The sequence below is a fragment of the Aquarana catesbeiana genome, linkage group LG13 (assembly GCF_042186555.1).
Source record: "Aquarana catesbeiana isolate 2022-GZ linkage group LG13, ASM4218655v1, whole genome shotgun sequence".
NCBI lineage: Eukaryota > Metazoa > Chordata > Amphibia > Anura > Ranidae > Aquarana > Aquarana catesbeiana.
Genome location: NC_133336.1, coordinates 89029448 through 89046811, shown reverse-complemented (window position 1 = coordinate 89046811; position 17364 = coordinate 89029448). Strand labels below are relative to the sequence as shown.

Below are 17364 nucleotides of genomic sequence, written 5' to 3'. Positions count from 1 at the left end.
CCCAATGGCCCTTCAAGTACACCTCACATCTTGCTGCATCAGCAATCCTAATCACATCCATCCTGCCCGTGACCTCCTGCGACGCTCCTGCTTTTTCCCCAGCTTTCTTCCTCACCGACACCGCGGCCAGGGGCATTACAGTAAGCTCCGTAGGGGCAGGTGGGACACCCGTGCCTTAGGAGGGGCTGGGGGGCCCCTGTTTGACCCCGCCATCTGCACTCCGCACTAGCCCCGCCAACTGATTGGACTCACGGTGACACCTGCGGGGGCTGGCCTCCTTTTCCACCCACAAATCGCTGCACCAAATCCTGCAGACCCCCCAGCAAGTCTTGCAGCTGCGCCTCTGTCCTAGAATTGGCAGGTGGAGTGCCCGCCACCTGTGGGCCATCCGCCATGGCCAACAGATGACTGTGGCATGGCTCTAGTAGCCACTGCAACACCCCCATCCACTACACCCAACAACCCACACAGTGTAGCATTCAATGAAGTATTAGCTAAAGCAGAGGACTTACCGGACTGACCAGGAATGCTCTCAACAGCCGCTGCTCCAGAATCTATCGGTGTCGTTTGACTCTGCGACTCCTCCTCCGAGCAGGACAGCTTGCCTTACGACCACACTTCATGAGCCTGTTGATCTGGCATCTGCAGCATCCCAGGCGAGGAGGGCCTGGAAGTCGTGGATCCCTGCCGCTGTTGTCCCCGCCAGCACTGGATCCACCCACAGCTGCACCGCTACGCGTGCCCCTTCCAGTTGGGCCCTGCCCAGCCATTCCTGATCGTCAGCTCTGGGGGTGAAAAACGCTACGGAGGCCTAGACCTCTGAGCCCGTGAAGACACCTGACCCCCCGCTACCGATCTCGCAGTGCATTATGTGGCATTCCGCAGTGCTCGAATTTGCCACGAACGCCCTATAATGTTCGCTCTTCGGTGAACGGGCGAACACCCGATGTTCGAGTCGAACTTATGTTCGACCCGAACATCAAGCTCATCCCTAATATTATATTAGGTAACCCTGATAAAGAAATAACTGCAGCCTTTTCAAGCAGAATACATTTTGTTATATGTTCTTTCATGTGTATGTTTCTTATTTCCTGTGTTTCTTCCCATCCCTGTACACTACAGAAATTGTGTGATCAGTTAAGGGTAAGAAATTAACTTTCCTGTCATAAAAAGACACAAACTGAGAAGCATTATCTCTTTATAGACGCTAAATGAGAGGTGTGCTCCTGGCAAATAAATGAAATTGTGATCGGATATGTTTGTTCCCTGGGGTCACATTATGAAGGAATCTGCTTGCCTGGAAGAGTCTTTTCATTAGTTTATTTTTAGCATCCTGGCAGAAACTTATTCAGTGCTACAGGGCACAGAAGGCGCAGACTTCCCACCCTTCACACAGCAACCTGCTGAAAGATCCTGTGTGTACAAGTGACTGAACACGGCCTGTGCATTCCCCTACGAAGATAAGGAAGAGCAATGGTTCTCTCTACATTCACTGGCTTATAAAATAAGAATGCAGCCACCTAGAGAGAAATTGCATCACTAAACTTCCTGTTTTTTTTTGTTGAGAAATTGTTGTATTTATATTCCTGCAGTCTTATTTCTGCAGACACGCGCTCTTCATGCCGTCTGAAGTACTTGCCAAGGTAGCACAGCCGACTCAATCGGGCTCAACCACTACCAGTGCTGCTAATGATGCAGGCCCAGGTGGCGGAACAGGCACCTTTTCTGCCATCATCAGCAGAAATTTGCCCATTATAAAAGGAAGAGATAAGACTTTTGAGGAATTACGGAATAAATGTTTGGACAGGAAGGTCCTCTTTCAAGATCGGGAATTCCCAGCTGACAAGAGCTCTTTGTTTTACAGCCAGACTTTTCCAGTTGAATTTGAATGGAAGCGACCTCCGGTAAGTAGAGCTGATGTGCAAGAACCAAGCTAGTCTCTGTAACAATTGCTTTTTTTGTTATACATAGAACTATTGTTGCATAGTAGTCTGTATAGGCATTATGATATTTACCCCGGGACACAGGGGAGGACTGCGGGACAAACATCACCACCGACTGGCTTTCTTATAGTTCTGATTTCTGTGGGCTAAAGAAAGTGTTCTTGGTGTGAGTGGTGGGCATTATGAAAGAAAGATATTCCTATGGCATATTATCATTGTGACACCCCTTCATATACACCAGCATCAGCTTTCTTTCAGCTCTGATTTTAGCCATGACATTCCATAGCTGCAAAGGGAGTTGGTGCTGGAACATTTCTCTCAACCAGGTGCTGTAATTGCAGGTCTGAGAGAGAGTGAGAAGCTACATAATTTTCAGCAGCAGTCGATGTCTTAATGGAGAGGTATCTATTCTTAACCCAGGACTATCAGCCCAATATTAGTGCTGGCTCAGGGTGCAAATGCCCGTTAGGCCAGTCCACAACTGCCAGAACACCACACCGAGCTTTCCCACTTGATATTCAGAGTCATGTTAATGGAAGTCTTTGAAGAGTCAGTCCATCTAAAAGTGATATTTAATGATGGGCGTAATATGGTGGGCTCAGTTAACCCCTAGATTCCTATATGTTTTGGATACTCCAACAGCAAGACCTCCCTGGCTTTAATTATCACCACTGTTGATGTTATCTGGGAGTTTTGGGTGTTCCAGCTTTTCCTGTTATATTCTTAATAATCTAAAAATTAAAAAAAAAAACATCCTACAGGTATAATGGGATATCCTCGTAATTGTAACAGCACGTGCACAAACCCAGGAACTAGTGGAACAGAGATCTCACCAATGGATTGTCTGAGATATAAGAAATTGTTAGGTGAATTAAAGTACAACTACGGCAATAGTTTTTTTTTTTTTTTTTTTAGATGGAGTGGAGAAGGATTAGAACACTTGACAGACAGTGTTTTATTGCTGTCTGTGTCCCTGTTAGGAAGATTCACCCTCTCTATTTGTCCTGTTTACTGTTATCGTCAAGAGTGAAAGTGAAAGAAAATCCAAAATGTTGCGTTGTTACCAGAAAAAGAATAGAGGGGAAATTTTCTAATGAAGATACTAGTCGTGGTGAGCCTGGTGAAAACTATGTGTTCCTTCAATTTGGAGAAATTTTCTCACTTCCTGTTTTGGCTATGGGACAGGAAAATCTCCCCAATAAGACACAGATATCAGAAACTGGGGGTTACTCTGTCCAAAATGGAAAAAAAAAGGTTTGCTTTCAGCTCTTTACAGAAATTAATCCTGCAGCAGTGTGCTGTGTCTGGCTTAGTCAATAGATGCTGTGGGATATCTAGGTTAACTGGAACTGGCCCTCTATATTTATCCCTCTGTTACTGAGCTCCCACACTCTCCCAAAACGTTTTCATGCTGCTGTGAAGTCACATTACACTTTGTAATTGTAACCGAAAAATATTTTTGCACCTTATATTCTCCTGAAGAAGTGGGAATGCCACAAAATATGTAGAGCAGATTCACAAGGATGGTGGAACTCCCTGCTGTAATCCATTATGTTGGACTGTAATTTTATGTATACTAGATATAGCAGGTAGAGGGAAAGCCTTTCCAACACAGTACCATGGTGCAATTACTTTGATATATAATTGTTTTAATGGTTGTAAAATTATAAAAAGTTAATATTTTTAAGTATTTGAGATAGTTTGTATTGATATATGACAGAACGGTCTTGTTTAGACCTGTTTATTTAGTGACATGCCTCATATAAAGTCCCACAGGCAAAATGAATTATGTTGCGTAGTGTTGAATAGGAATGGAGGCACACCAATTTTGTGCACCAGATCACAACCCATTATTTTGTTGTAAATTAAACCTGCCATAGATTTAAGCATTGGAGGACATCATAATAATATAATACCAGATACCAAAATACTTATATTTATTTTCTTCCTAAATCACCCCAGTATAGTTGTCATACAAATGGTGACTTTACTGCCAGGCTCTGGTTTACCCTTTGGCAGTATACATAGCACGCTATAGGTCATTAAGATATATGCACTGAGAGAGGTGGAGGGCATTTATGGAATTATGGTGGGTGTAAACATCCTTTGGTGCCAGCTGTTGTCTCCTAAGTTTATTTCCGTCGTTGTTAGAATTATTATACAGGATTTATATAGTACCAGCAGTTTGCTTGGTGCTTTACAAAATAAAGAGGGATAGTACAGTTACAATAGAATTCAATACAAGAAGATTAGGAGGGCCCTGCTCATGAGAGCTTACAATCTCAAAGTTTGATGTTATGACAAAGTTGTGTTAAACTGAATAATTAAAAACTGCAGCATGAAACTACATCTACCACTGCAAACAATGGTTGTCTCATATGCAATTTAACAGCATGACTGATGGATAACATATGTTGTACAGTTATATTAATCCCTTCTTACCGTTCTACTCCCAATAAATCAAACACACCAACTTGGAGTAAAAAAGGCCGTAGCAGCCTACTTTATTAAAATAATATATATTTTAACTTTCTTATAAAACTCTTTTATCAAAACAATCTAACAATAAAAACATCTTTTCTTCCCTGAGAACATTTTTAAACTAAAGAGCGTTGGTCTGCGCTATCACTTGAAATCCTTCTGCTGTTCATCACCCACTCAGCACTGCGGTACTTATCAAAACTATCTCAAACTATGCCTCAAGCCGACAAGCTGGCTCAGAGACTAACAATTCCCGCAGTGCCCCATTATCACTTCCCGGTTAACCTCCGTTAACCGGGAACCAAAAGACCTCCGGATCTATAACACCGTTAGATCCACCCACTTACTTTTTCCATCTTCCTTCTTTTTTACAGACCAACGCCCGCCACTGCCACGACTATTTAATCCTCACCACCTGTTGAGAAATAACATCAACTTCCTTTATATCAACCATGATTCTAATACCACTAAAAAAGGGGCGGGTGGGCGGGAACTTTCCTCCAACCTTCTGTTAACCCCTCCCAGGTCAACCCTCTTAAATAGTACCCCACCCTATCCTGTCCCTCCCCCTCGGCTCCATTTTAACTCTACCTTCCCCCCACTGTTCCCACTGTCATGTATGCCCTCCATTTTAAGCATTACATGCTGCATTTTGGGCCTTTCTTGACTGATGGATAACATATGTTGTACAGTTATATTAATCCCTTCTTACCGTTCTACTCCCAATAAATCAAACACACCAACTTGGAGTAAAAAAGGCCGTAGCAGCCTACTTTATTAAAATAATATATATTTTAACTTTCTTATAAAACTCTTTTATCAAAACAATCTAACAATAAAAACATCTTTTCTTCCCTGAGAACATTTTTAAACTAAAGAGCGTTGGTCTGCGCTATCACTTGAAATCCTTCTGCTGTTCATCACCCACTCAGCACTGCGGTACTTATCAAAACTATCTCAAACTATGCCTCAAGCCGACAAGCTGGCTCAGAGACTAACAATTCCCGCAGTGCCCCATTATCACTTCCCGGTTAACCTCCGTTAACCGGGAACCAAAAGACCTCCGGATCTATAACACCGTTAGATCCACCCACTTACTTTTTCCATCTTCCTTCTTTTTTACAGACCAACGCCCGCCACTGCATCCCACGAGTAATACCTTACTCTTGGATGCCCCTCCACACCCTTATGGCTCGTTGTATTCCATCCTGCAAACCTAACATCCACAAATCTAACCCCACATCATTAAGATGAACCCCATCAACTCTCAGATATCTCCACGTTTCAAATTCTAGTTCTGGATGTCTGATTGCTAAACACCCATTGCGTACCATAAATTTGCTTATGTCCCTATTTATCTTTTTTCTGGCCCGATTCACACCTTCCACTGACCTGGCCATTCTCCATGATGTCCTAGCCACCATATCCGACCATAGAACTATAGTTTGTGGGAATAATTCCATTAAACGCCACACATCTCCTTTTATATCGCGCGAAATGTCCACCATGGATCTGATACTTAAATCATTACCACCTAAATGCAAAATTAACACATCCGGTGGTCCCTCCCGCAGGGCATGCTTTTTAACTTCAGGAAGTAATCTACTCCACAGCATTCCAGGTACTCCCAACCACTTAATATAAACCTCCCGTTTGTCAAAACCTAACTGCCTACCATCCCTACGAGCATCCCCTCTTCTTGCCCCCCAACATACATAAGAATGGCCCATAATCCAGACCATTCCTGGCGCCGCACCGGTAATTAGAAAAAGACAAGAAGACTATACTAAAACACTATCCCGCAATAACAACTTCCATTACTATTACTTAATTATCCTCCTTTAACCATAGCTTCCTTTCCCTTATACCACCAAATGAGGCCTAATGTAAGACCGAAACCTGTGAGATTCCCACCTTCCAATGCGTTTTACCGCCTCCACGTCCAAACCCAATCTAGCTGCTTCAGTAGCCGCCCCAATCCTAAAAGAGTGTGATGAAAATTCTTTTCCTTGTAATCCCACCCCTTCTAGGCACCTTCTAAAAATTGTGATGAACTGGAACTTAGATAAAAAACTACCGTCCTGGTGAATCAATAAAGGACCCTGTACCCCTGGCCGTACTTGTAAGTACTGCCCAACCGTGCTCACCGGGCACAGGAAAGATCCCTGAATCGGGTAAACCCTCACTACCCTGCCTTTTCCTACTTGATCAGTTTTTGATCGTTTGACCACCACCGTCAAACCTCCCCTCTCAACCTGAACCTCTTGCCAACCCAAACCACCCTGAACTTTTTTAGCCGGACTGACCAGCTCGCCAATCCTGAATGCCCCAAAAAAAGCCATTACAAAAGCCGCCTTAAACAACTCTACCTCATACTCTGAAGAGCATACCTCCCTCAACTTCTTCACAATTCTCCCCAGAATAGAAAACGTCACAGGTCTTCTCGCATCCTTTACGATTCTATTTTTTCTATACCCTTTAAGCGCTTGACGCACCCAAAAATCTTTCGTGACATCCCGCTGACCCTGCAACTTAAACAAGAACGCTAACCCTGCTAACTGCATGTTTATCACCGCCACTGACGCCCCTTCCTCCATTTTTCTTGCCACGTAATATAGTAGCAACAAACGCAAATTGTTTTCAGACGGCTCTTCCCCTAAGACCTGAAGAAATCCCGTCCACTCTTTCCACACTTTTGAGTACGCCGCCCAAGTGGACCCACTTACCGACTGTTTGATCCATCCTGCGATGACACCAACGGAATCTCCCACAGCCAATCGGGACAAGGTACCCCTTGTTGCTCCGCTTCCGGCGCCAACTCTCGGAACCTGTCCCACTGGAAGCGAGATAACGCATCAGCGACCACATTCTCAACCCCTGGCAAATGTACGGCATGAATGTACACATTCAATTGCAAACATCTTAACACTAAATGTTGCAACAATTTGATTACTGGCGGAGACGAAGCCGTCACCCTATTGATAACCTGTACCACCCCCAAATTATCCCCGTGAAAGCGCACCTTCAGATCCCTGAAGGAAGTGCCCCATAGCTCTACCGCCACTACTACTGGAAACAGTTCCAATAGTACCAAATTTTTGGTAAAACCCTCCTCTATCCATGATTGAGGCCAAGGACCTGCACTCCACCGCCCTCGAAAAAATGCCCCAAAACCCGTGGACCCTGCCGCATCGGTGAATAATTCAATATCAAAATTACTTACCGGGCCCGCCATCCACATCGCCCTTCCGTTGAAAGATTCCAGAAACGTATGCCATACCCTTAGATCATCTCTGTGCGACTTTACCAATCTCACAAAGTGTCTCGGTGATTTCACCCCACCTGTGCTAGCCGCCAGCCGGCGGCTGAACACTCTCCCCATAGGTAGTATGCGGCAGGCAAAATTTAGCTTACCTAGGACCGATTGCAGTGCCCTCAGCTGCACTTTCTTTAAGCCAAGTAACCCCGCAATCTCTTTTTTTAAGTCTTCCAATTTGTCTTCCGGCAACCTACATTCCATGGCCTCAGAATCAATGACAATGCCTAGGAACGTGATGACCTTGCAAGGTCCCTCCGTCTTTTCGTTTGCCAATGGAATGCCGAATCTGTCAGCGATATGTTGCAGTGTCGCCAATAACACCGAACAGATTCTAGATGATGCCGGCCCTATGCATAAAAAATCGTCAAGGTAGTGAATGATTGAATTCACACCCGATATGTCCCGCACCACCCATTCCAAAAAAGAGCTGAATTGTTCAAATATCGCACATGATATTGAACAACCCATTGGCAAGCATTTGTCCACATAAAATTCCCCTTTCCAATGACACCCCAGCAATCTGAAGCTGTCCGGGTGTACCGGCAATAATCGAAAAGCCGATTCGACGTCGGCTTTTGCCATCAACGCTCCTTTGCCATAACGCCTCACCCAACCCACAGCGGCATCAAATGACGTATAAGTCACCGAGCATGCTTCCGGATCAATGGCATCATTCACCGATCCACCCTTTGGGAAAGACAGGTGGTGAATGAGCCGGAACTTATTGTTTTCTTTCTTGGGCACCACACCAAGCGGTGACACCACTAAGTCAGCTATTGGTGCACAACGAAAAGGACCTCCCATTCTCCCCATTGCAACCTCCTTTGCCAGCTTTTCATAAACCACCTCCGGATGTTGCAATGCGGACCGTAAATTATTTGGCACTTTGGGCACTATAAGTAACCTGCACGGTATCCTAAACCCCCCCGTGAAAACCTCGTCCAACAACCTCGCAGCTTGCCTATCCGGATACTTACCGAGAAACGGGCGCATCCTTTCCACTATCACCGGAGTCCTCCCTTTTGTTCCCAACGTCCCCAAATCTGCCTTTTCCTTGCTTAAAGCATCTAGATGCTGGATGCGTTCCCCCGCAGCCTGAGCACTCGTGCTTATACTTACATGTCGCACCAAATTTACAGGCTCCGGAATTGTATTGCCAACACACCCCCTTTTTATTTCCAGCCGAGTGTCCCAGGGCAGATGGTCCACCGGCTCCCCCCTGAAAAAACTGGTTCGGAGCCCGCGTATTCGTCATCAGGCGCATCCACAAGCTAATGTCCTTGTGGTCCCAACGCAGCTCTGGCCGTATCGCTCTCCTCTGCCTGAACTGCTCGTCGTATCTCAGCCAGCCCGTGCCGCCATATACTCTGTAGGCCTCCCCTATCGCATCTTGATAGCAAAATAATGCTGAACAGTGTTCCGGATGTTTCTCCCCAATCACGCTTGCCATGATAGCAAACGCTTGCAGCCAGTTTGCAAACGTCCTTGGTATCAGCCGATACCTCCTCTTCTCCTCATCGTCCTTCTTGGAACTGTCTGGCTTAACCCTATCCAAATTAAATTTTTCCAAAGGTAATAGTGAAAATATTTCCACGTACTCACCTTTCCACAATTTGTCCCGTACTTCCTGTTTTAAATGTGCTCCTAAAGGCCCCTCGTAACACACATACACTTCGCAGCGCGCTGCATCAGCCAGCCTAGTTATATCCTGCCTATCTGTCGTCTCTGTAGCTTTTTCCTTCCCCTGCGCAGCTTCACTCCCTGCAGACTCTGGGGCGGTAACCGCAACCGTCGCTGCGGGCGTCCCCACTCCTGCCGCATTAATGCTACCCCCTGCTGGCGGTACCCACGCCGCTGCCGGGCCTCCTGCCATGCGCTCTCCCACCTCAAACTTTTTCACCAAATCTTTTATACCCTCCAAAAATCCCAATAAGCCTGAGCCCCCCGCTTGTGAGGCCGCCCCCCTTATGTTGCTCTCGGGCCTGTTTGTGTTTTGTACTACACTGCTTCTCCCAGCTAACCCCAGATGTGGTGACTTACCGGGCTGCACAGGTGTTGCCCCATCAGCCGACCGTCTGCTCTCCTCCTCGTCCGTTCTCCTGGAAGGGGGGGCCGCCTCCTCCTCCGATTCCGACACCTCCTCTCGATCTCCTGGATCTTCCTCTGCTTCTTCCACCTCCGAAAGCCCGCCTGGCCTGGTAACTGAGGCTGCCGCCGTCATCTCTGCACTTTCTTCCCTGTTGCTGGTATCCTTCCTGGAAGCCTTGTGGACAGCAGTAGCAGGGCCGGTGCAGGATACCGCAGCCCTGTATGCCTCCACTCCTCCATCCCTCCTTCCTCCTCTACCTCTGGCTTTTTTAGCATCCTTCCTGCTGTCCCCTGCCGGATTAGACAGCCCAGGGACAGCCGCATCTCTTTCCACCGCATCTGCGCCCTCCGCCGTTATCCAGGGGGCGGGGCTCGCGCTCACCGCTCTTCTCCTCCTGTCAGTCCCGCTGCGCTGTCTCTCCCCGCCATGCGACGCCGGGGATGTGACAGCTCCTCCGCTCCTGCCGCCTTGCTTCTTCTTCGCCGGAGGGCATCCCTGCTCTTCTTCACCGCTCCTTCTTAGTCTTCCGCCCACCGCCCGCTCTGGGGAGAAACGCTCAGGCGGACGGGACCTCCGTGCTCTGACGCCGCTCCCCTCTCCCAGTGACATTCGCTGTTCAGTTCTCTCCATTGCCGCCCCGATCGCAGCCTGCAGCCATGCCGTGCCCCTAACCGCAGCCTCCGCTCTAAACTGCGCCATTATCCTCTCTACCTCTGCCATGTTCAACTTTCCTCCAACCTTCTGTTAACCCCTCCCAGGTCAACCCTCTTAAATAGTACCCCACCCTATCCTGTCCCTCCCCCTCGGCTCCATTTTAACTCTACCTTCCCCCCACTGTTCCCACTGTCATGTATGCCCTCCATTTTAAGCATTACATGCTGCATTTTGGGCCTTTCTTTAAAGTGAATGCTAAGCAAATGTCTAAACACATATAAAATACTACTAGAGTTGTTTAACAAAGGATTTGTTATATTGGGCATTCCCCACAGACAGCCCAACTAGGTCCTCAACCTACAGTGCAACAGCAACACAGCTATGAAAAGAATGTGTGGTCAAAATACATGACCTGCTGATTGGGCAATAAAAGAACAGCAGAACACCGATGATACCACCTGTCTGCTCTCTCCTCCTACTAGCACACATGCATGCAGAAAATCCCAACTGGCTTCTAGTCTGGGTGTTGCTGTACAAGAGTTGTAAGCAGAGTCAGGTTGGCCTAGCAGAGGAAAAGAAGATCCTCTGGTGAGCCTCACAGTCCTGTTGAGAATTCACTCCCCCTACCCTTACATCGGTGGCTCACTGTTGGATTAAATACCTCCCAATATGCTCCCTTCCACAACCTCAAATTCTGCAACAACCCAATTCAAGGGAAACTTTTATACTTACCAGTGCCTCTCTTCCTCCAAGAAAGTACACAAATACTGTGCACATGGTTTCTTCTTTATTAGGATCTTCTCTTGTAGTTAAAGTGATTGTAAATGCTCATTTTTTTTAAATAGCAAACATGCTATTCTTACCTGCTCTGTTTAATGGCTTTGCACAGAGCAGCCTCGATCCTCCTCTTCTTGGGTACCCTGCCAGCACTCCTGGCACCTCCCCCTTGCCAAGTGCCCCCATAGCCAGCAGCTTGCTCTGGGGGCACAAAAGTGTGCTTGACCCCCCCCCCCACTCCCTTCTCACTGGCTGTGATTGGCAGTAGCAGCAGCCAATGGCTCCAGCTCCTCTCTCTAAACCATTGAGGAGAGAGAGAGCCAAGAGTCTCTGCTCTTGTGCACATCCTTCTGCCTTTAGAAACACTTTAAGAATTGTGAGTTTGCTAGGCCAACCATATGGTCTTATGCACATGATCACTTCTGGGCATCCAATGTAAATTACCGGTGTATTTCAGCACATGGGAGAGACAGCTCAATCATAGTAATAAATAGCTGTATGCAGGTATATGCCATGCTGGCCTAAATCCCTGAATACTTAAAAGTTGTGTGTGTGCGAATTGCGCACACACACAAAAAATGCAAATGTATACCTGTGTACAGCCATTGTTTACTACAAGCACAAAACAAACAATATTTGCACACTGTAGGTATGGTTGTACAGAAAAAAAAGTCGCTAATAGGACAATAAAAGGAGATCCAAGCTGACAGAATAAATGGTATAGGCCTGGAACTGTGAATACACAAGGGGAGATGAAGTGTATATGCTGGAAGAAAGTGTATAGACCACAGTATGATGTAAAATAGGTAAGTTCATAGTCCTAAAAACATAAGTTCATGGAGGCTGACATGTAGGTCCTGATGCTGGATGGCTGAATGCTCTGAAAAGAGCTAGAAGGGACTCTGCAGGAGATACAAGGGAAGAGGAAAGAGCAGGGCCATCTAAGTGCAGCAGGACAAATTTTAATGGGCAATACAAGACAGCAACTTACAAGATGAAGGATGTGTCAGTGCTTTTATAATCAACTAAGGATCAGGCATTCTGAAGAAGGCGCATGCTCCTAACGCGCGCACTGCCCGCTCACCTTTGGACCTGTATGTGACGCCATGGGCTCTCTCCCAGTGCACCCATGCCTCCAGGATACGCTGGCCAGGACAACATACTGCAAAGACTGCATATCCATCCCTTTGCACCGAGTCCTCCTCTGGAGAGGATGATCCCTTTTTGATTATAAAAGCGCAGACACATCTTTCATCTTGTAAGTTGCTGTCTTTTATTGCCCATTAAAATTTGTCCTGCTGCACTTAGATGGCGCTGCTCTTTCCTCTTCCCTTGTATTGTTTACTACAGGCTACTGTTCGCTCCTAGGTATAGAAATACTGCAATTAAAGCCGGATGCCCAAAAACTGCTGGGTGCCATGTGCATGAGGCCCAGGGGGCCTGTGTCAGTGGACGGTGGGCTTGTGTTGATGGCATCAGTTTGAGATATTTCTAAGATCACAATAAATTTGCTGTATCTCATTATTTAATAGTATTAGCACCACATTCCAATCATATTTCCCAATCATGTATTTCTAAAATCATTCAGAATTCATTGATAGGTGCATTTGACCCGAAGATATCCTGTATCTTACCTGCCACAAGCAGGTTTTGCATTCATTGATTTTTATGGGAATGGAAAACCAGGTTGAAGCAAACAAAAACCCATCAACATTGGACCCTACACTTTGACATACTTCCCCAAATACCTTGCTAATTGTTTATTTTTTACAGTAAAATTTGCTATTTTCTAGCACTGCATTGCAGTGCTTAGCAGGGCTCTATATTATAATGCACAATGTTTCTATATGCAGATAGATTCAGAACACAATTATGATTCCAACAAAGTTTTGTCTATATTTTTGCTGTGTTAATCTTAAAGAGGCCTTGTCAGCATTGTAAAAAAAAAAAAATGCAGCACCCTGAGAAAAAGAAGTATAACGCTCACGTTTTTAGTGTGTAGTCTGTTAAATCTTTGCTGTTTTGATGAGTTCTGGGAGCCATTAGCTTGCATATGGACACCTTGAAGCTCAAATCTGGGCTCTGCCTCCCACCCCACACACACCCTACAGTTTTTTAACCACTTGCTTACTGGGCACCCAAGCCCCCCTCCTGCCCAGACCAATTTTTAGCTTTAACGTTGTTACTCTTTGACAATTGTGCGGTCATACAACACTGTACCCAAATGACATTTTTATCATTTTTTTCCCACAAATAGAGCATTCTTTTGGTGGTATTTGATCACCTCTGGGTTTTTTATTTTTTGTTAAAAAAATTAAAAAAGACCAAATTTTTTTTTTAAAAATACAAAACCGTTTTATATTTTGTTAATACATTTTGCAAACAGGTATTTTTTCTCCTTCGTTGATGTACGCTGATGAGGCGACACTGATGGGCACTGATAGGCTGCACTGATGGGCACTGATAAGGCGACACTGATGGGCACTGATAGGCCGGCACTGATGGGCACTAATAGGCAGCACTGGTGGGCACTGATAGGTGGCATTGGTGGGCACTGAGAGGTGGCACTGATAGGTGGCACTGATGGGCGGCACTGAAGGGCATTGATAGGTGGCACTGAAGGGCACTAATAGGTAGCACTGATAGGTGGCACTGATGGCCACTGATAGGTGGCAGTGATGGCCACTGATGGGTGGCAGTGATGGGCACTGATCAGCACTGATAGGTGACACTGATAGGCAGCACTGCTAGGTGGCACTGATGAAGCATTGATTTGCACCACTGGTGGGCATTGATAGGTGGCACTTGTGGGCACTGATAGGTGGCACTGATTGCTGGCACTTAAGTAACGTTGGCACTGTTTGGTGGGCACTGTGGGCACCGATTTTTGGCACTGATTTGTGGCACTTGCAGGCGGTACTGATGGGCACATAACATGCCGCTCCTCTTCGGGACCTATGTCCCTGCAAACTGAAGCAGCTAATCGGCTTTTTTTCTTCTCACGCTGTCAGCGTGAGAAGGAATAAAAAAACGATTACCGATCCTCTGTTTACATCATGTGATCAGCTGTCATTGGCTGACAGCTGATCATGTGGTAAGGGGTCGGGATCGGATCTGTGATCACTCGAGTCCCATTGACTCGGGTGAACACAGTGCACACCGCGTGCCCCCTTCAGGGGCTGGAAAGGGGAGGACATCAATAGACAACCTCCCGACAGAGCAGATCCGCGCTGTAGCCATCATTCGGCTATAGCGTGGATCTGAGGGAGTTAAACATACCTTTTCCAGATGTCTTTAAGCTGGTCCTGGGATGCACATGGTCTTGTTCCTTCTTGGATCTTTCCTGGTGGTGGGCAGTCCTCAGTGAGGAAGAGAGCAGCTTTAATGTCATTTCACAGAATCATTACACTGTTCGCACAGGGCCTTATGTTAATGGGCCAATGATGCACTTAATGTCCTCAGTCTTCAGGGTTAAAGGATGGCGAGTTTCATTTAACCAGGAAGACTGAGGACATCTAGTGGAGAAAAGGAATTACTGTGTAAGAGGTAAGAGGCAGAGCTCATTTCTTATCCTGTTGCCACAGGCTGTCATAGGGAAAGGACCAGGGGCAGCCCATACATTGGGGCGCCCGGGCGCCACCCACCCTATCCATGTGTCCGGCCCCCATGCATGAATTCCAATGGGGGGGGGTTTGAAGCACCTGATTGGAGCCAGAGGCTCTAATAGGCTTCAAAATAGGGTGGGCACGGGGCACAAAGCATTGCGATACGAGCCCACCCAGGTGTGTTACAATAGCGAATATTCATAGCGAAACACTGATCCTCCTCCCAGCCAATCAGGAAGCGGGTCTGAGACCCATTTCCCTGATTCGCCATCTGGATTGGCTGCCGAGGAGGAGGGAGGAAACATAATGATGCCTCCGGAGAGCAGGGGAAGCAGCTGTGATGCCTGCAGAGAGCAGGGGAAGCTGCCGTGTTGCCCGTGGAGAGCAGGGGAAGCTGCTGTGATTCCCGCAGAGAGCAGGGGAAGCTGCTGGTGATGCCCGCCGCCTGTCGCCCAGGTGAATCGCTGCCCACCATAGATGGGGTAAGTGCTCCGGACCCGACCAACCGAACCAGGGGGGGGAGTGGCTGTGGGTGTACTGTTTGCTGCCCCCACAAAAAAAATTACCACCAACCGCCACTAGACAGGACCCTGTTGAAATATCTCCAAGAGCATTACATACAGCAATAACAACTTGACAAAATTCTATCCAAACTATCCAAAGCTAAGAAAAAAGTTTTGGCTGGAGTTTGCTTCTGAATAGATAAGATTTAATTCATAAAGGTTGGCTCTAATGTGGGGATCTTTACATGGTTAATGGAACAGCAATTGTAACAAATCTGTCTTGCATATATTACAATTTCAGAAATTTTTTTAATAATAGCAAGGACGATGCAAAATTTGTACTTTTATCGCATTGTTTAGGATATTTTTATCACAAGGGTGAAGGGCCAGTTGCACAATGTAACCTACATAAATATCAATGTTTAGCTTTTATATTTTCTGTAAAAATTAAACAAATGATTAGTGCCAGTTTCTTCCTTTTTTTTTTTTTTAACAGCCCTCTAACAGTCAACTGATAAAACAAGAGGAGTTGGTAGTCCTACACATCAACCTAACTTTGCTAATTGCCTGAATAAATGGGATGTTACCTATAATAGAGTGTATTTTTCTAGGGTCTTTCTTGAGGAAACCCAATCTATGTTTTCAGCACTCTAATTTATGTAATTAACCACTTCCCTTCTGCCATATGCTTATAAACATCCTCGGCTGGGAAGAGGGATATCTTGGTCACCTCTGCAGTTGCAGCAATGATCAAGATATCATCTTTAAGCCCCAGTGATTCCCTACAGAGTAAAATTAATCCTAGCGGCTAACGAGCCGCTTGATTACTTTTACTTTTTAACCACCTCCAGCCCAAGGACATCATATGACGTCTTTGACTTTGAGTGAGGATATCTGAATGATGCCTGCAATTATGCCAGATCATTCAGACATCATCTTTTACAGCCGGTGATTCTGTGATCCTGTGCACTATATGAACAATCATAGCGAACAAACCCCCCGCCACCCTCCGGTGCTTCTCCGGCCTCGCCCGTTTGATCGGCGAACCAGAGAAAGAGTCGTTGGATAAGAAAAAATTTACTTTTGCGGCACATTTAGAAAAATATAACACATTTTAATAGTTAACCGGAGAAAGAGTCTGCCGCCGTCAGACGTTGATTATAGAGATTTCTGGGGACCAGGTGGTCCCCAGTCATCTCTATGACATTCAGGGGCCCGGACATTATGACATCACGTCCAGCCGACGGAAGTAAACAAACCGAGGACCCAGCTGGAAAGAAAGAGATTGTTCTTTTTTTTTTTTTTTATCTCAATCTTTTGCAGCCTGGAGGAGAGATGTGGGGTCTTATAGACCCCACATCTCTCCCTAAAGAGGACCTGTCACGTATCATTACTATTGCAAGGGATGTTTACATTTCTTGTAAAAGGGAAAAAAGTGATCAAAATTTTTTTTCTAAAGAGAAAGTGTAAAAATAAAAAAACTAAAGTACAATTAACAATAAAAAAAAAGATTTAAAGCACCTCGTGTCTTCGCGCACAGAAGCGAACGCACACGTAAGTCCCGCCTGCATATGTAAACGGCATTCAAATCACTCATGTGAGGTATCTCCATGTGCATTAGAGCAAGAGCAACAATTCTACCACTAGACCTCTTCTGTAACTCTGAACTGGTAACATGTAGAAAATCATCGCCTATGAAGATTTTTAAGTACCAAAGTTTGGCGCCATTCCACAAGTGTGTGCAATTTTAAAGCGTGACATGTTAGGTATCTATTTACTCAGCATAACATCATCTTTCACATTATACAAAAAAATTGGGCTAACTTTACTGTTTTGTTATTTTTAAATTCATGAAACAGTTTTTTTACCAAAAAATTGTTGCGCAAATATCGTGTGACATAAAAAGTTGCAACGACAGCCATTTTATTCCCTAGGGTCTCTGCTAAAAAAAAACATATATAATGTTTGGGGGTTCTGAGTAATTTTCTAGCAA

The 17364-nt window shown here is 45.7% G+C and overlaps 1 protein-coding gene across 4 annotated transcripts in view; it reads left to right on the top strand.

Annotated features, from left to right (window-relative positions):
• Positions 1-1359: 1359 nt before the first annotated feature.
• CAPN3 (calpain 3) overlaps positions 1360-17364 on the top strand; it is a 265534-nt gene continuing 249529 nt past the window's right edge. For 2 of the 4 annotated variants that reach the window (XM_073610528.1, XM_073610523.1), the window contains exon 1: positions 1361-1904. In XM_073610528.1, the coding sequence (XP_073466629.1) occupies positions 1620-1904 (285 nt within the window). In that variant the 5' untranslated portion in view covers positions 1361-1619. Of the gene's footprint in view, positions 1905-17364 lie in introns of all 4 variants that reach the window. The other 2 variants (XM_073610524.1, XM_073610527.1) reach the window with 2 other exon arrangements.